The sequence below is a fragment of the Takifugu flavidus genome, chromosome 11, assembly GCF_003711565.1.
Source record: "Takifugu flavidus isolate HTHZ2018 chromosome 11, ASM371156v2, whole genome shotgun sequence".
Taxonomy (NCBI): Eukaryota; Metazoa; Chordata; class Actinopteri; order Tetraodontiformes; family Tetraodontidae; genus Takifugu; species Takifugu flavidus.
Window position 1 is genome coordinate 6,426,487 of NC_079530.1, and position 19,700 is coordinate 6,446,186.

General features: G+C 43.7%; 1 protein-coding gene across 7 annotated transcripts in view; it reads right to left on the minus strand.

Annotated features, from left to right (window-relative positions):
• Positions 1–19,700, minus strand: part of kcnq5a (potassium voltage-gated channel, KQT-like subfamily, member 5a) — a 53,420-nt gene that overhangs the window by 3,533 nt on the left and 30,187 nt on the right. Inside the window, exons 2-14 of one of the 7 annotated variants that reach the window (XM_057046536.1) lie at positions 17,036–17,126; positions 14,924–15,050; positions 14,597–14,772; positions 14,125–14,250; positions 12,856–12,966; positions 12,680–12,775; positions 10,535–10,629; positions 9,893–9,919; positions 5,776–6,017; positions 5,205–5,313; positions 1,865–1,996; positions 1,601–1,717; positions 22–148 (exon numbers count right to left, since the gene is read on the minus strand). In XM_057046536.1, coding sequence (XP_056902516.1) covers positions 22–148; positions 1,601–1,717; positions 1,865–1,996; positions 5,205–5,313; positions 5,776–6,017; positions 9,893–9,919; positions 10,535–10,629; positions 12,680–12,775; positions 12,856–12,966; positions 14,125–14,250; positions 14,597–14,772; positions 14,924–15,050; positions 17,036–17,126 — 1,576 coding nt within the window. Of the gene's footprint in view, positions 1–21; positions 149–1,600; positions 1,718–1,864; positions 1,997–5,204; positions 5,314–5,775; positions 6,018–9,892; positions 9,920–10,534; positions 10,630–10,862; positions 10,952–12,679; positions 12,776–12,855; positions 12,967–14,124; positions 14,251–14,596; positions 14,773–14,923; positions 15,051–17,035; positions 17,127–19,700 lie in introns of all 7 variants that reach the window. The other 6 variants (XM_057046537.1, XM_057046538.1, XM_057046541.1 and 3 more) reach the window with 6 other exon arrangements.

The window sequence follows — 19,700 nt, forward strand, 5'->3', positions numbered from 1 at the left end:
CTAACGTCATTGGTCCTTCACCTGTCTCTCCACTTTACACACACGCCCCAGCATACTCATGCCTTCCAGGGAATCTCCATCAGGATTCAGTTTGTCCCTTATCTTCTTATCAATGGGAATCTGGCCCTTTCCCAGAATCTGATCCACCCTGTTACACAAACACACAGAAGCCAGAAATCACAATATAGCTATGGAAAGTCCTGCACCTGTAGTGGCATCAAGATAAAATGGACGTTAGTAAAACACACTACACGCAGCATGCCTGACTGACTGCTCCTGTGTGAAATAGCAGCTCCACAACTCCCAGTCTGTCCTGTTTTCATTTCCTCCTCAGCTCGCAATGTGAAATATTTCAATAGCAAAAACAAGCGAGCGACCAAAACCTCAACCAACCAAAGGACATGTATCATATTTTATTCATAAAGACACTAAAACCCACGAAGCACAGCAGCCGCACATGTTCAACACACAGTTCTTCAAGAGGAAATCTTGTGAAATTTGTAAGTGTCCGATTTTTAAGGGTTTAAATCAACCCGGTAATACACACAAACACATTAATCCCATTCATGTTAGTTGAACACAAGGTTTTTGGTTCCATTAACTGGGAAAGCTAAGTTAGAAACAGGCCCGGTCAATAAATCCCACAATGCAAAGTGAGAGATATTGCAAAATACCGTATCTGATGGAAATTCATGGTCTGTCTACTATATCAGTTACAAGGCTGTCAGGCAACTGGCAAGGCCCAGAAAGGTGACAGTAACAGGCAATTCATTGGTTCATTATGCAGGTAAACTTGAAATTAAACACAAATAAAGTGACCCTGAGGAGAGATTTCTCTTGTTGCTGCTGTAAATATAGTGCAGAGCAGGGGGGAGCGTGCTCCTGGATCGCTTACTCAGGGTGGGACCAGCCAGTCTAGAGACAGGAGATAGACTGGATCAGATGCACTCTCTCTCTCTCTCTCTCTCTCTCTCTCTCTCTCTCTATCTATCTATGTCTCTCACACACAACATGCTCACACTCTACAGAAGCCTTTCGTAAAGGTTTTTTTTACAAAATATTTTCACAAAACCAGTAAATAAAATAAAGACACAGCAATAAATAAACTAACACGCTCTGACACGGGAATCGATATCATAGTGTTTTTGTCACTGTTGCTGGTCGGGTTATGTTGGCACAAAAATCAGTTGGCTGCGAAATGAGGAGCTCAAGGTGCCCCATTTAGATTATAACATAGTTTCAAGCATCACACGTAATATAATAAACTTACAAGAATTAAAAGTGCTACTGTCTGGTGATTGTGGAGGTATATTTAATCTTATAGGAGAGTTGTTTAAAAAACACCAAACTGTTTCTGATGAAACTATGTATATAATCCAATACTTGAGCTCCTTAATTCTGTAGCTTTAAATGCCAAACCTGGGTCACACATCATATCTGCTAATTTGGCTCATCCGAGGTAAGTATGAGACCTTGAACCTCAGGACATGTTGACAATGTGTTTGGTCAAAATTCACAGAAATCACTGACCCAAGTGTGGCTTTAGCATGGGATTAAAAATGTCACAGTTAGTTAGCAGAACGGGACGGGGTAGTCTAACCCCGGTGCAGATTGTTTTCTCCTGGCCTGGCTGTAATATAAATGCAGGGAGGGAGAAGAAAAGGTCTTGACACGTCTGCTGAAAGGTCTTGGAGAGGGACCCACTACAGTGTCTAGTCTGAGAGAGAGAAGAAACACATGTACATATGCAGTATACACACGCTGGGCCAACAGGATAAATGAATCCTACTCCTGCGTACTGCTAACATTTGTGTTTGCCGTAAATTAATCTAATACAATTAAGGGATAAACTGTGTGTCCTGACCTGGTCTGAAGGCTCTTGATGCGACACAACATGTCCAGGTGTCCCGCAGAATACTGCTCTATGACGTCCTTCACATCATATGGACGCAAAGTCTCCTTAAACTTCTTTTTGGCCACATGGAACTTCATAATCCTGCACAGACATACCGAAAGAACATAAAAAGATCTTAAATTAGGCTAAATATAGGGCTACATTTACAATATATCTCCACTAGATGGCAGCATCTACTGCTGCATAAGATTTCACTCAATCTAAAATGTTAAAAAGAAAACATTAAATTCTGAAATACCCACAGAATGATCTCACAACCGAAATGAATGACTTTGAATTTCCTAATAATCCTCTTGCTCCTTTTATTTGGCAAGAGGAGCCACTGCTGGGTGAATAATATTGATGCAGGTAAGAGGATCTGGCACTTGAGGCATCTGGATTCCCTGGTGGCTTCTGCTTTGTCCGACTGCCTGTTTTTTCTCAATGTCTATATGGAAACAACATTGACAGATGACACTCTGTAATAACAGTCCTGATCAGGGAGGGGCTGTCTAGCCTTCAATCTGACACCCTGGGAAAGCCCTGGGCTCCGACTGCCCAGGGAGGAGGCCTGCTGGGTGGGCAAGCTGGCCCCTGAAGATGGGCTCTGGTGATCCTTTTCTATATGTGCATGTGTGTTTAAGCGTTAAAAAAGGTGCAATAAAGGGAGTTGAAGTAGAGACAATAGAAGAGTAGAGTTTTATACAAAAATGGTATGAATGAAATTGTACAAAATGATCCAAAATAACCAGAAATTCTATTTTGCCATCATACAAAGATAAAAATGATCCAGGATCAGGTTTATCCAGAAGAGCTGCCCTCAATGTTTGCTTATACTAAAACTAAGCAAAAAGTGGTGGCAAATAAACACAAATGCATGAAAACTCATAGAAAAGTTGTGTTTTGTCTGATAAATTGTGAACACCTCCTCTATTCTGCGGCAGTTAAAGTAGACCCGTACTTATGATATATATATTAAATAGATAAATCTCTTCCTTGCCCTCCTGGGCGATGCCTCCTTCCTTCAGATTTGGGTCCTCTATCAGAGGGAGTCTGAGGGTTCTGCGCAGGATCTTAGCTGTTCCTAGTACTGCGCTCTTCTGGACAGAGATCTCTGATGTGGTTCCTGGTATCTGTTGGAGCCATCTACTCAGCTTGGGTGTTACTGCCCCTACTGTCCCAATCACTACTGGGACCACTGTTGCCTTCACAGCCCACATTCTCTCTATCTCCTCTTCCAGCTCTTGGTATTTCTCCAGCTTCTCGTTTTCCTTCTTACTGATGTTGCTATCACTTTGGATTGCTACATCTATCACCACCACTGTCTTCTGGTGTTTATCTGTCACCAATATGTAAGGCTGATTGGCCACCATCATGTCAGTCTGGACCTGGAAGTCCCACAGGATCTTGACCTGCTTGTTCTCCAGCACCTTCGGGGGTGTCTTCCACCTGGACCCTGGGACCTCCAGTCTGTCCTCAGTGCAGATGTTCCTCTATGCCAGCCACCTTATGCCGCTCCATGTATGCCTGCCAACATCTTGCTCCCTGCTGTGATATGCTGGACTGTCTCAGGGGCGTCTCCACACAGCCTACACCTGGGGTCCAGTCTGGTATGGTAGACCCTGGACTCTATTGCTCTGGTGTTCGGGGCCTGTTCTTGTGCAGCCATGAGTAGTGCCTCTGTGCTGTCTTTCAGTCCGGCCTTTTCCAGCCACTGGTAGGTTTTCTCGATATCAGCCACTTCCTCAATTTGTTGGTGATGCATACCATGCAGGGGCTTATTCTTCCATGATAGCCCCTCAAGCTCCTCCTCCTTGATGGGCTTTTGTTGCCTGAGGCATTTACTCAGCAGCCGGTCAGTGGGGGCCGTCATCTTGATGTATTCTCGGATGCTTGTTGTTTCCTCCTGGACAGTAGTTCGGACACTTACTAGTCCTCAGCCACCTTTTGTTTCATGTACAGCCCCAGGACGCTGGACTTAGGGTGAAACCCTCCTTGCATGGTGAGGAGCTTCCTTGTCTTGATGTCAGTGGCTTGTATCTCTTCCAGTGGCCAGGGTATTATGCCAGCAGGGTATCTGATTACTGGCAGGGCGTAGGCATTTATGGCCTGGATATCATGCTTACCATTCAGATGACATTTCAGGATCTGCTTTAACCTCTCTAGGTATTTGCCTGTGGCTGACCACCTAGTTGCCTCCTCATGGTTACCATTTGCCTGGTATTTGTAGGTGTCCTGCACATCTGTGATGTTCCCTTCAGGTAGTTCAACCCCATCAGTTGCGATCACCTTTCCTCTGCTAGATATAATTTGCCTACATTTATCGAGTACGATTGACATCCTGATGCCTTTGCTGTAGATTCTCGTGAGGTGAATCAAGGAGTCAAGCATACAGCTTGATGTCATCCATGTAGAGGAGGTGGCTGAAGGTTGTGTGTGTGAATGTGTATATATATATATATATCCCTTAAGGAACGGCAGCATTTAGTGAACACTATGAAGAGAGTAGAAGCAACGGAGTGGGAGAATTAGTCTGCGCCATTTGGATAGACATTTTTATCACAGGGTACCAGTGCACCCCCCCACACACACACACACATATACACACACACAAACACACTCACAAGGACATCAAACAGGGTGCAGAATTGCCTGAAACCGCAGGGAGAAAAATCATCAAGCCTAGCAGCAGGTCATATAGATTAACTGGAAAATATGGAGTCAGAAGAGTTTTTAAAACGCTTAGCTTGAGGGATCAAAACATCTCATGACCCCATGCTGAGTGCATGAATATAGAGGAGGGGAATAATATGGCTTTTCTTCAGGCTTCCATGGAGCAGAGAACATTGTACTAATGTAAGATAAAACTCTGTATAAGTATTGAGTAGTTTTTCCTGTGATAGCCATCTAATTGATGATAAAAAAAACCATTAATGTTATGGAAAAAGACAAAGAACGATCAGTAGAAATGAGAACTCTTTATCAAATGAGAGAACAGTTAACATCATTTGACATTCTGAAAATGTCTTATGTCTAAAAAGCCACTGTGGTCTGTGAACTCTAGGTATGGTAGAGCTGGGAGGGATGAGGGAGTCATCTTGTTTATGCTGAAAATAAATATGATGAGTTGTATCTGGATCATTCAACGAAAGAACAAAAAATAAGTGGAGAAGATAAGAGAGCTGATCTGAGACACAACAGCCCATCAGGCCCAACAGGAAAACACTTCCAGATGAACCAGAAACAGCCAAACAAGGGTCAGTCCTGCGTTTCTACAGTGAAAGGTTGGAGAGGATGATCTGGATCTTACCTGACAGCTCTGATGACGGCCTTGAGAGGAGCCGAGAGGTCCTCCAGGGTGACGTCACAGTGGCAGCCTCGCTCATCCAGGGAGTCCTCTGTGCTCATGCCTGCGTCCACTGAGAGAGGCAGATAAACCAGTTGTAAAACCTCGTGAAAAATTTCTGCACATGGAGTCTTCAAGAATGTTTCAGACTGACACAATTTATGCTTTTAGGGGGTTAGAAGTTATGTCCTGCCTGGATTGGAGCTCAAAAATGGGCAGTTTTTGCCAGCTCAGCTATAAAGTATAATAAAAAAAAAGGTATATAGAGTAGTTCTTTAGCCATACCAATGAGTCAGAGGAAAAAGCAGAGCAGATCAGGATAAGTGAGCAAACAATGTTGCGACATCAGTTCATATAAATAACTAATGACCAATCTGGAGGTCTTGAAAAGTTTTGGAAAAAAAATCTGAGCATCAAGACCATCTTTTAGCGTCATTCTGAAAATAAAATCAAAAGATTTTAGAATCAGGTTGCTTTTATTTTTTTCTTGCTCAATGAACTTAACCAGCAGCGTTTCTCTCGGCCTTGTCCTCACCGTCCGAGACCGCAGCACGGGTCTGACTCTTCAGCCTCAGCGATGGCCGAAAGCGCGTTCGATCGTTGAAGCTCCAACTCTTCTGCACTTTGGCTGGGCTTCCTCCCATCAGCTCGGCTCCTCCCATCACATCGTTGCCGGGGGAACAACGCTGGCGGTCGTTGATGGACAGCTGCCGGTTCTTCATGCTCTGACCACGGGGGCTGGCCATCCGAACCCGCTCTTTGAAGCTCAGCTTCTGACTGCAGGGGTGGGAGGAGAAAAGAATCAAGAGAAGAAAAGAAGGAGGAGAGAAGGTGTGGAGATGCAGAGGAAACGGTGATGACCCCGAGAGAGAAGCACGTGATGGTTTAAGAAGAGAGAGAGATGGAGAGAGGTTGGGAGAGAGGGATGCTGTCAACACCTGTTTCCTCTTAGAGAGTGACAAGAGTTGAGAGCAGAGACAGGACCCGAGTCCTGTCCTTTCATTCAGCTCAAACACATTCAACCCTCCGACGGGCCCAAAACATCCGAAAATCATCTGCAGATACAAGACTGAAGCCATCATCATTCCTGAAGCGCTGCAGTCGTCATCTGACCACCTAATCAAAGATCACGTCCCTTTTAAGACCTTCCAGCAAAAACTCTGGATGTGCCCTGACAAAGATAAATGACTTCTGTTTCACTGCAATATTCTGAGCCTTCTGTAAAGTTCATCATGTTCCCAAGGCAAGTGGACCAGCAGAGGCAGAGGGAGAGAGAGACAGAACCAGACGGATGATGCCATCCAACACTAATTTGTGATTATTTATTTATTTTTTTAAAACATTTGTTCCAATTTCTGTGATTTCCCCTCAAAACACTCAATCTTTTTTTTGCAATCCTCTCCCTTGAAACTTGGGCATTTTATCCAGTAAATGAATAAAAGAAAATGCTTTTAACGGATGTTCTGGATTTCTGCTCTGAATTTGCTTTATGCTTTACATTTTCCATTATTTTCCGTTGCAACTCTGATAGATAAAAATGACTTTAAATGGAAGGAATGCAAGAAGCATGCAGGCAAAACAAGGACCAGACTAAAACTCAAATCTACTTATTGACATGTGCGTGACTGTGGCATATGTTGTTGGGAGATAATTTATGGTAAACTTTGTCCAGAACTCATTTCGTCTGAATGCATTTTTCATGGGACAATTTATTCTTTCCACCGATGGACCGGAGCTTCCAGAAAAGAGCCATTTGAAACCATATGGAGGAATCAAAAGATATATATGTGGCTGGACTTGGAACAGTTTCAGAGGTGATATTGATATTTTAGGGGGCCTGAGAGGCACATATGTTCTGAAACTATAAAGAAGAGTCAAAATTGGGCCTTTATTGAGCTTTTTTTCCTCAGCAAATGGAAGAGAAGTTGAATGAACTTTCTTTTCTCTCATCTAAGTTTACAAACTATAAGACACCTACGACAAGTGTATTTTTGTATGTGTTTCTGTGCCTCTCCTCTCCTCTCCTCCTCTCCTCTCCTCTCCTCTCCTCTCCTCTCCTCTCCTCTCCTCTCCTCTCCTCTCCTCTCTCTCTTTACCCAGCCCCCCATCAGCAGGAGGGTCCCCCTACATGAGCCTGGTCCTGCTCAAGGTTTCTTCCTGTTAAAGGGGAGTTTTTCCTTGCCACTGTTGCTTGTCTGGGGTTAGGCCCTTGGATTCTGGAAAGCGCCTTGAAACAATTTTGACTGTAAAAGACGCTATATAAATAAAGATTGATTGATTGATTGATTGACAAGCAAAAACCCAAGATGCATTTCGTATGAGCTCAACATGCAGAAAAACATTATGCTGAGAAAACTTTATACAACCAAAACACAGTTTTAGTGTAACGAGAACAAGTTTCTTTAAATGGTGTCAAAGACTGGTTTGTGTTGCACAGGCAGCAGGCAGCAGTAACCATTTCATACTGTCCCTCGTTAAACGGGCTGAAGAGGGAAAATACTGAAAATGTTGTCCTCAGTTTGCCTCCATGCTTTTGGTTAAACATTCCTGCAGGACATCAAGTCCAGGGGAGGGCAGAGGGGATGCCGGGCAGCACCAGTACCTCCTGGATCTCCGAGTATAACTTCTGAAGAGCCTTCCCTTAGTAAGACTCTTACTGGAGCAAAAAAGACGGACGGAGGAGATGAAAAGGAAGTCAAAAATTCTAAACATTGGTTTTATTTCTCTCTGTAAACAGGGCTCTTAGAAGCATCTTCTTGTTTTTGATCAAAATGTTAAGAATTTTTTAAAATATGCACAGTGATATGTAAACACAGGGCAAAAGTCCTGAGAATTAGGTAATAACTCACAGTGTAGCTGCCAAAAGATGGAAGCAAAAGTCAATCTGGGAAGCAGAAACCTAGACAACATGTTGCCTTCAGGCTTAATTTGGTGTTGAGGGAATCTTTAACGTCACTCAAACGAGGATAAACATGGGTGAACTTAAAACTAGCACTTGCTCCACGAGAACAGGCTGGAAGGTCCCTGACTAATTTAAAAACAGGCTGAAAGCAGCAATGGAAACACAGAGAAGCAGTTATTCCTTCATTCGACAGCAAATAAAACGAGACACTTAGCCTCTTTTCTTCTTGTTTTCTGTCCCTGGGTTTGAACTCTGACCAGAGCTTCAGACGCACCTGACTGCACATCACCCCCCTCCTTTTTCACGTGGCGTCTCGCTGCCAATATGCTGCACACTCGTGCTCAGCATGACGTCCGCTGTGTCACTTCGTGGTGCGGTTAAAGTTTACGACTGTTGGTGTTTACAAGTCTGCCCCAACCAAAACCACCCTGACACCTACAGTTGCCAGGCTGCTGAGCAGTCTGTAAAAGCAGTCATAACACTGCGGGTGGTGTGTTCTATCGGCAGAGGGAAACAGGCAGATTTGTCATAAAAGAGTGTCTAATTATGATCTGAGGAGAGAAAATGAGACTGAGCTGCAGAAAATGTTTTTGAGAAAGGAAAGTCTGATTAAACACAGTGTGTTAGGAAGAGTTGCGGGGAATAAATGTTACAACAAAGCCTTATATGTGTTGTTCTGTGTAATTCTGACAAAGCGTGATGGGGAAAGAAGCCTATTCTTTTAATTACGTGTGCAGCTGTCTAAATGTCTCAGAAACTGCTGGCTCGACATTAAGGCATCAAAGCTTTCCAAAGAAGTGCTTTTGCACTGTAAAAACTAGACAAACATCATTAAACTCACAAATCTCTTCTGACTTCTTCTCCTCCCCCTTCCTTAAGCTCGCTCTGTCTCTCCTACTGACTTGGGTTTGATGAGTTACATAAATACCATCCCAATGGAAAAAGTGCGTCATGGTACAGACATGGTACAGACTCCTGTCTTGCAGGCGTGAGTGCTTGCACACACACGTGCATGCGCACGCACGCACGCACGCACGCACGCACGCACGCACGCACGCACGCACGCACGCACGCACGCACGCACACACACACACACACACACACACACACACATCCTTCCTGCCTGAGAGTCTAGTATAGAATGAAAGGAGATGGAGAAACAGTATGAGAAAGAGACCCTAGAAAAATGTATGTAGGAAAAGTGGGAAGTAGTAAATGTCATTCCTGTAGATCTCCAGAGTTTATTATTAAAAAGAAAATCTCAGGATTTTTTGGCACCTTCATGTGGGAAAATTCAATCACTGAAAGCGTCAAAACTAATGTTAATGTTTCTCTTCCCATCCGACAGCAAATGGTGGAGAGCATGCCAGTTTTTAAAATAATATAATGTTTAAGCTCAATAAAGTTTTAAGTCTTTGAATACTTTACCCAGAGATGAATATTTATTGATAAGCACCCAGACTGAGCCAAAGTCTCCAAAAGCTGTTGACCAACAGTTGCTTATGCACTTAAAATGCAAAAATATAAGACAAATAATCAGGCAATCAGCCAATTTTTAGAACAAAATACAAAAAATAAAAGCTTCTGGATTAAGTCAATGCTAAAACACACTGCAGCACCACAACAGCAGCTCCTGAACTTTGGCCCAGAGCCCAATGAGTCTTCTAATGACAGCGACAATGCACATCAGATCTATGGGATAATCAGTGTCAGTGAACGCACCATGCTGAATGTGTATTTATGTACAAACCTGTAAGTGGTCTCGCCCTGTTCTTTCCTTCAGTGGTTAGTGGGATAAAGAAGACAAATGGAGAGGAATCAGTTTTGCAGCTGATTTAAACAGCACCACATTCTAAAGCCAACAGGAACCGAGGAGAGAATCACTCACATGCACAAGCTTTGGCCATGCACAGAGTTAAGGATTCGGATCAGGAGGATAAAGGACACAGGATGTGTGTAATGTTGTAAAAGAACAATGATTTGTCTTAATGTTTCATTTTTTACATAAATACCAAACAGCTAGTTTGGAACCGAATGTAATTGTTTATCTTAGCTCTGGCTAACTTGGAACTAAAGCTTATTAGTCTGAAGGTGGAGGGGTATCTTAATAAAGTAAGACACACTCCTTGAGTTCCATGTTGATAATGAATTAGCTCGTGAGTAAGGATGACCTCATCGTGCATGTGAAGCAGACCGTCAGACAGAAAAAAAAAATCACAGGTACGCTGAAGGAAGAATGGCTGGAACGCTGCATAACAGTGAGCACTGCAGTGGGAAACAAAGGGTGAAGCAGCACCGATGGACATAAGGAGACACCAGTGGAGGAAGAAGAGATGGAAACAAGGGCTGAGCAGCAGCCGCCGTGTTTGTAAGTCTGTGAGTTGTTACCTACTTGGCGGGGCTGCAGGTATGCAACGCCTTCAAATGAGGCTTCCAGGTAGCAATGGAAACCGAGTTCTCATCAGCAGCATAACTACGCCAGACACACTACGTGCAGAGTCGACAGGATACATTAAATAATGGTTAATAAAAAACAGTTAACAAGTGTGGCGGTTGGGGAGGGAGGGGGGAGTCCAGGGGAGGATGTAAGAGAAGAAAGAAGAAAGCGAAAGAGGATTAGTTTTTTGGGGGGTCATGTGGACGCATCATGGTTGAGGGTTGGTGGGGAGTGGTGGTGGTGGTGTGGTGGTGGTGGTGGTGGTGGTGGTGGTGATACATGCCTGAAAGGGGGGAGTGCACTTTGGTAGTGGTGCCAGGTGGCGCTGAGGTATGGACGAGCACCGTCGGTAGAGTACAGACGCCAAGCCGCCTGGGTGAGGGGAGGGAGCACATAAGGGTGGGAAAACACACACGCACACACACACACAGAAACACACAAACACAGACGCGGACGTGACACACAAGGGCAATGGCATAAATGTGGTGAGGAAAATGGGCTGAAATATGTGTGAAATCTTGACATACATAGAGACCTACAGAGGATATAACCAGCTGGCAGACATACTGGAGGCCATTACGGAGACAGACTGTGTGTCCATTAACATAAATACTCTTCACACTTGGAGGCTGTGACTTAAATATGCTTGTAACAAAATGGAGAGCAGCAAAATAAAAACCTCACATCTACAATTAAGAATCACATGTTCTCCATTTTATTTGATTTTTATTTGATTTGTTAAATGTTCCACATTTTTCCACAGAGCCTCATATACATGGTAAGTTTTAAGTATAATGTTGTCAAAGGTACCTCAAAGGTGCTGAATATAGTGGAGCCTTATTACCAAACATGAACATTGGGATCTGAATTCATCAATTAGCTCTGCAATGGAGCCAGATAGAGAAATAATAAAATAAACTGACAGTTGCCAGCAATGACCTGTGGGAGGTTTGTCTTTTGGATGATACTCTTCTCAAAAGATCAATTTAAAGTCATTTGGAAACGATCTATTGTAAAGCAAACCACCCAGTATTCCAAATAGTTAGTGTTGTGGGTGAAACCTAAAATTGTCCAGCTGCTGAAGGCTGGTAATATCCTGCCCTTGCATGGAGACACACATGCAGAAACAGAAGAGCTGCGTGTGTGGAAGGAAGTGATGTGATGAGCGAAACAGACGGGATTCTAACGTCATTGTTTCAACAATGCTACGCCCGAGTTTCCGTTCACCTGTGGAGGAAAAACACATGAGCTGAACCAACAACAGATGAGGAGCGTGCATGTCAACAAGCTGGGTCGGGCACGGGACACGTCAATATAAAGTTAATGAATTCAGAAATACTAATGCCTACAATCCATCCTTAAAGCAGGTAATTACAAGCATGTCTGGAATACAGTTTTATTTCCTGTCCTGTCTTTACTGAAGGGAGTGGGCTGGACACCCGTTGAACTGGCGCCTTTATTGGTCAAAACCAAACCAGCTTGCCAGTGTTTCAATCAGATGTAATGAGCTAAGACAGATGCTGCGGCGCTTCATTAGACATTTGGATTTTGGGACACCACGAGCCAAAAATGCAACATGGACATTCGGTGAAGAAGCCTTTCGACTCTAACAGGACTCTCAACTCTTACTGTCACTTTCATTTCTGCAGACCTGGAACCGTGCCGGGAGGTTTCTAGCTTGTTTCTTTAAATGATTAAGCTGAAGGAATACTTGAAGACAAGCAGACTGTGTGCTCTTCATTACAATAATGGATCTTGTCTCATAAAATAAAGGACAGTTTGGAGGGAAGCAGGGAACGATAGCTTAGGAGAAGGCTCATAAATTCACATATTGTGTGTGTGGGGGGAAGGCGCACCTCGCATGCTCTTCACGGTCAGCTGCAAGGCCTGATACCACTGAGGTTGGGGAGACAAACTCCCATTAAATTCTCATGAAACACCTTCCCTCTGATTGCTTGAGATCAATATTGTCCAAGCACATTCCCTGAACTTTCAGGGGAAAGAAATCCCTCTTTTTAATGTTAAGCAGAAACAGAGATGTTTCAGAGAACAGACACACACCCGATGTTGGATAATTCAGACTTCTCTGTGTGTCTCTACCTGGATGAGGCTGGCAGCCGGGTTCCTCCTCTTTTCAAAGTGCTTCTGCCGATGTTGCTCCTGCACCTTCAGGGCAAACCCTGACCCGAGAATGCCCTGGAATACACACACCGAGACATCAACACACACGGGACCCTTGCAAAGATTTAAAGGAGTTATTGTGTGGCGTTGCTCACAGCTGGTAAAGCAAAGAAGGAGATCCCCAGAAGAGCGAAACCAGCCGATAATAACCGTCCAGTCCACGTCTGCGGGGTCTTGTCTCCGTAACCAATGGTTGTAAGAGTGATCTAAGGGGTCAGAGGTCGATAATCAGGTAAGCCATCCTGCCTATGAAACATGCATCACGCGTCTTCAGTGCTAGAGAGAATCTGTGCAACATTTCTCCCTGGTGGTCCATAAATGTGGGTTGTTGCAGCTGTTACTAGACTCACACTGTGTGTACTGGGCATTAGTAATGGCTGCTTATTGTAACAGCAGCACAAAATACATTATAATTAGTGTAATTAAATGAAAACAGGCTGTACATGCAGTGAAGCCTGGTTGTTAAATCAGTTTGGTGGCCTTGACTACATTCCAGGGAGTTGGATAACTAGCTCAGTGACCTTGTGAGCAACACAGCTGTGAGGAATCAGCAATACAACACAAATACCACATCTTATTACACTGTATTAAGGACATTTAGATAACTGTCTGTTTTCAAACAACTTTTTGATATTTATGCTCAGTATTGAAGCCGAAAAAGCATCCAAAAAATCCTACACCAATGTGAGTAGGATTTTTGGGATGCTTTTTCTGTTTTTGCGTTATAAACTGGGGTTACACACATTTACCGGAAAGAGAGTACAAGGACAAAGCAAATGATAACAGAGTGTGCTATCACCCAAAGAGTCTCACCTGACAGCAGAAGGAAATGGAATTTATTGATTAAATCATTTAATGTTCCTGCACTGTCTGTTTTCACAGTTCTGAAGTTATATTGTGCTTGAGTGGGAAGAAATAGTGCAGAGCAGTTATCCAAGAGTGGCGATGCAGGTTCTGTAAATGCAATTACATCACTATTGACAAATAACAAAGGCACTGGCATTGGTGGTTTTTTTTTTATTAGAAAAGAGTTGGTTATGGCCATGCTTGAAAAGAGTTCCAAATGTTCTAGAATGGTTGCGGAACACTTTATTCGAACTTTCAGCTATTTAACTTTTCTGTAACCCCAAAGACTTTAATTAAAATGTGTCCCCATCCTTTTAAAACATCTGTTCAGCCTCCGATGCTTTCATCCTGCGGTCTAAGAGCCTTATTGGAGAGACGAGTGTACAAGGTTGTATTTTATTTACCAGAAAATAAACTTCAAAGCTTCCCCCTCTTCCCCTCCCTGCTCTCTCTCTGCATTTCTGTATTGTCAAATCACCTTTTCTTCCATTTTGTACAAAAAGAATGACCTGACTCACCGTTCCCCACCACAGAGCATCGGCATAGGTGGCAAAGTCCTTGTTGAATTCTTTCTCCACCAGATAAACCAGGAACGAGGAGAAGATGAGCACCAGGAAGCCGATGTACCAGGCAGTCACCAGCTCCTGCAGGGCGCACCAACACAGTATTGACGCAGTCAAACAGTCATTGTACGAATATCTGAACCTTCCCCTCCAGATGTCTTTAGCTGGAGGTATTTTGCAGTAATTTGCAGTATTGATAAGTATTTCATTCATCACCATGGAAACCCCTGAGCCCTACAATCTACTCGCTCTAGTTCCATTATGGTGAAAAATCTCCGCTGTGTGCCTGTATTAAAGGAGCCTGCTTACTGCTGATGTATGTTTGGTGCCACACAGTCAATCTGTCCCTCTGGCTCTCCTCCTTTTTCTGGCCTGTTGTTATTATTGTGAATCTACAGCTGTACAGATGTGGTTTATGAAGTCCTACCTTACTGTGTGCATACACCACAGATCCCAGCAGCTTCCACGTGCCCCCCCTGCGGTCCATGCGCACCATGCGCAGGATCTGAAGGAATCGGAGGCTACGTAGCGCAGAGGTCGCAAAGATGTTACCCTGACTACCGGCTGAAACCACAGCAACGGAAGCGATGAGCACAATGATGTCTGTGGGGTTAACGAAAAGTTTACAGCTCATTTCACAGGAACAGGTGAGTTTTTGTTTGATTTTATGTGTCATGAGAATGACAGCAGGCACTCTCTTTCTCTCTCTCTCTCTCTCACACACACACACACACACACACACACAGCATCCTACCTATAACACAAAAAGGCTTCCTGGCAAAACGGAGACGTCCCTGCCAGCCTCGGTAGCGGCAGCAGCAGCCAGCGCTCCAGATCCTGATGATGTACTCCAGACCAAAAACTACGATCATTACAAACTCCTGCAACACAACCCACACAAAACAACATCAAATGAGAAAACAATGGAACACAATGGAAGACAATACCAAGAAAAGCAGGGCTGTCAGGTTAATCATGGGTTAGTTGGGGATTAACCCTGATTAATCCCAAAATGTGCCGGATACATTTCGATCTCGAGCATCTTATTGTTGGAATGGAGAGATCAATGAGAGTAATTTCTTCCAAAAACAATTCCAAAAACCCCTTAAAAACGTTCTAAATTGTATGTCTGTGAAGGTTCTCAGTCATCAAGGTCATGGTAATTCTGGTAGTTGAATCATAGCAACTGGACTGTTTGAGTTAAATGAAGTAACATGATGCCACCACAGGAGCAGCTAAAACTGTAAAGAAGTTTTATCCTTCTACAGGATAGCGGCCAGGGTGAGTCTCACTCCGGACCATATTTGCGCACTGGATCTCTGCCTAATGACCACCTATTTCCCGTTTCAGGGATGTTTCTACAGACAGAAACATGGCTGTGCCATGAGCTCATCCGTATCGCCTATAGTAGCCAATTTATACATGGAGGAAGGGGAGAGCAGAGCCTTGACCTCCTTCACAGGAACCGCTCCCAGCCACTGGTATAGGTATATGGACCACACATGGATCAAGGTCAGAACACTGGAGGTAGAAGCCTTCTCCCGTGAAGATGTCAGAGGATCAGCTCTGGCCTTCTGGGACTGTGCCGTGTGCACATCGAAGGAGATGGGAGCCTGAACATCAAGATCTACAGAAAACCCACCCACACAGACTAATACCTTCTTTTGGACCCCCACCACCCACTGGAACACAAGCTAGATGTCATCAGAACCTTACACCACCAGATCCAGAATGTGCCCACCAGAAGGAGGAAGAACAGAAGCACATCAAGACAGCCTTCAAAACCTGAGGCTCCCCTGGCTGGTCCTTCCTCAAATCTTCTAGACAACTCCGAGGAAACAGAGAATAATCAGCCAGAAAACGGAACATCGTCATACCATATGTTGCAGGGCTTTCTGAGAAGCTTAGAAGGATTTTCAACAAACACAACATCCCGGTGCATGTCAAGCCCTCCAACACCTTGAGGCAGAAGCTCGTCCACCCAAAGGACAAAACACTAAGACACAAACAGAGTAACGTAGTGTATGTACTCCAGTGCAGCAAAGAATGCCCAGACCTGTGCATTGGGGGGACCAAACAACCGCTTCACAAGCGCATGGCCCAACATAGAAGAGCCAACTCCTCAGGCCAGGACTCAGCAGTTCACCTGTCTGACTTCAGAGAGCACTTGTTTGAGGACAATGATGTACAGGTTTTGGCCAGTGAAGATAGATGGTTCAAGAGAGGAGTGAAAGAAGGCATCCATGTCAAATTGGAAATACCATCTTTAAACAGAGGTGGGGGTCTGGGACATCATCTATCACCTGTTTACAATACAGTTTTAAAAATCATCCCCTGGAGGAGAAGAGACCATTCACACGTGTCTGCTAACAAACCCCATTGTGTCATAGGAAGTTTCGACGACCTACATAATGAGTGGGGAGCAACCAGCATCCAGGTGACTGAAGTTTTAAATGTGTTAATGGCTCCTGAAGAGTAGAAGTATCTGGAACTCCTCAACAATCAGTTAGAACTGATAAAGCTTCTTAGATGAGAGGTGAAACATCTTCATGGAAATCAGTCCAGTTGCTATGATTCAACTACCAGAATTTCTCAATTGTAAAACTTTTCACATCAAATTCCTGGCAGAAAAAGTGCATGTGTGATTTCTAAAGAATAATGAATGAATAATGTTTTTGTTCCAGCTGCTTGTGCTAGTTCATCTGTTGTGCTAGTGCCTCTGTCTTGACTTCCTGTGGCACTTCAGTAAACAAAGCCTGATTATTGTCATGTGTGTGTGAGTGTCACAATCCAACAGGGATCCTTTTCATTTCCCAGCAACCAGCACTGCTGTGTGTGTGTATGAATGCACGTGTGTGTTTGCTACCAGGATGAGGAGGCAGTGGGAAGAAAATTCCTGGTGGGCAGGAATGGTTGAAAACACAGACAGAACCAGACATCCAAACACCAGGATGAACCTGAAAGAACACAGATAAAGAGATGATTCAATAACTTCCCACAAAGATAAAGCCATTTAAAACTGTAATCATTAGACTGATTCAATTTTAACAGTATTACTTACTGATAATGTGAAATTTAATATAATTGAGGTGATGTTGGAAAACTATAAACTGTTTTCTATCAAATATTTTTGCCTGAGGGCAAAACATTAAGGAAATCCTGGCAAAATCCTCACTGGTGTCCAACCTGACCCTCTCTCCATTCTTACATGGAAACATTTGAATAGTTGCTCCTTTCTCACATGGAGAGATCTCTCTGGCTCATTTCTGCCGTATTTTCATCCAGCCTTTATGCTCTTTCCCTTCTACTGTCCCTGGACACTTTCATGCTCACTTGTTTCCCATTTTCTCTGTGATTGATGCCAAAATGTACCTTCTGCAGGACCTGCGAAGAATAAAGGGTGGGAAGGTGTGTGCACGCATGTATGAATGTGGCTTAGTGACAGTGACGGCGGAGGACAGCAGGTGGTAAACATCCTGCACACATCTGCATCTGACAGCTCTGCTCTCCTCCAGACGCAGCATGGGGCAGCAGTTAAAAGGAGCAGTGGATGAATGCTGGGTTAGATGTGCGCTGTGATTGTAAGGGCTCAATATTTCACACTGACCTTGCATCTATTATGCATTTTAACAGTTTTTCCCTGCCTGAATGTCTTCTTCTGCCTTCTCATAAATGTTCGTGTACCGTCTCCTGCATACAGATGTGCTATGCAAAAATTAAGTAAGACAGCAATAATAGCAGTAATCTTAAAGGAATACTGAATAATTCTCTGCGGTTTTGTCCAATTCCAAACGTTTTTAAAAGGTTTGCACTCAAAATCTGTGCTTTATATTGAGGCATTTTAATGTTTCATGTTATAAAACATTGAGAGGCTGAACAAAGAACAAGCGGTGGAGTTCTGAATGTGCCGAGTAGAGGCTATAATCCTGTGTTCAGAGACCTTGAAGCATCGTGTCAGAAACAGCCATTCTCTTTCAGGTGTTTGCGTCCTTGCCTACGCTTTCTGCTGAAATTGACGTTTCAGTGCATTTCAACATGGATGCAGAAGGTGTATGAGACTGCTCGATCAGCTCGGTGTGAGCGTGCCCATCAAGGTGCATGTGGGGGAACTGTCTGTGGCTTAATGCTGAGCGATGACCCAAGGACCCTTCATTAAATCCTACATGACTGATGCTTGAAAAGCTGGAGACCACGGTGTGGGGGAGCGCATGTGCGTAATCATCTCCTCTGGGAGCTACAGCTTGATGACGCATAAGTTGAAAAGAAGCACATCACACTAAAGCTTTCATATTTGCATTTCCATAAATATGAATTGTATATAAAACATGTATTGACCATTTGGAAGTTTATTTATTACACCCTGGAAGTTCTCCGGTGTTCTGGCCCCCATCTGCAATCGTGTGAAGTGAAACAAAGTCAAATATCTTCCACAAGTAGTTCCAGGTCCTCTGATGCACTCAAATCATTGTCTAAACAGTCGTCAAAATTGCCTGAGCCCCCTGCGTTTGGGTCATTCTCCGAAGTCGACATACGCAGATGTGACAAGATGCTTTCAAGATTTTTCACAGAGAAAATTGAAATATTTCTCCTGCACCGTGGCTGATGTGCTTCCTATGTGCCATAAATCAGAGCGGGAACAGCGCATGGAACACCAAGCCTGAAGAACCAATTTAGACACGGACAAAACACACATGAAACAAAGCCGCTGGAAATACCGACCTCAGGATCTGGTAGTTTGTTTTCCTAGGTTATATTACATCCATCAAGAAGAAATATGTAAGATGTGTGTAAAAGCATTCCCTGACAGTCTATCAGGAATTGTATCTTGACAGCACATGTATGAAAGTGTGTTCTGTGTGCGCTTAATATGAAGAAAGTATCTGAGTGGGAGGGAGACAGTGTTGGCTGTATGTGGGTGAAGAGTTTCGTGTGGAAGAGGTCAGGGTTTTCCACACAATGCCGTCTGCTATCATTATCTAGCTTCTCCTTTCTTTCTGTGCCAACTGTACATAACCTTTCAATCAAGGCAGAGGGAGGAACAGAAAGAGAGCACGAGACGGAAACTGAAAAAGAGACACAGAAACAGACGGGGAAGCGTCACAAATGAAGATTTGAAATAGAAGAGAGAGGGCAAAGGGGTTTAAGTTCTTCAATATTGGAAAGAGGAAAGATCAGGGAAGCAAGGGTGAGAGGAGTTCTTATTCCCTCATCATTAGTTTCCTCTTTATCACAGCTTTATTTTACCTGATTGAAGGAGGACCAAGCATACGTTCAGATAGAGAGGAAGAAGAGATGACAGAAAGAAGGAAAGATTACAAGGCTGATAAAGAGGAGCCAGCGGACCTAGTTTTATTTCTAAGCAACCGCTTGACCAAACACAACCAGGCCAAGTGTTGCACAGGCTGGGCAAAAGTAAAGCTTTCATTGTGTTCTGATTCCCCGTCAGTATGAGCTGCTGTCAGGAAACTGGTGAAAATCCATTTTCACCAAATAAAACACGTAATAATAACGAAGCATACAGGCATGCATGA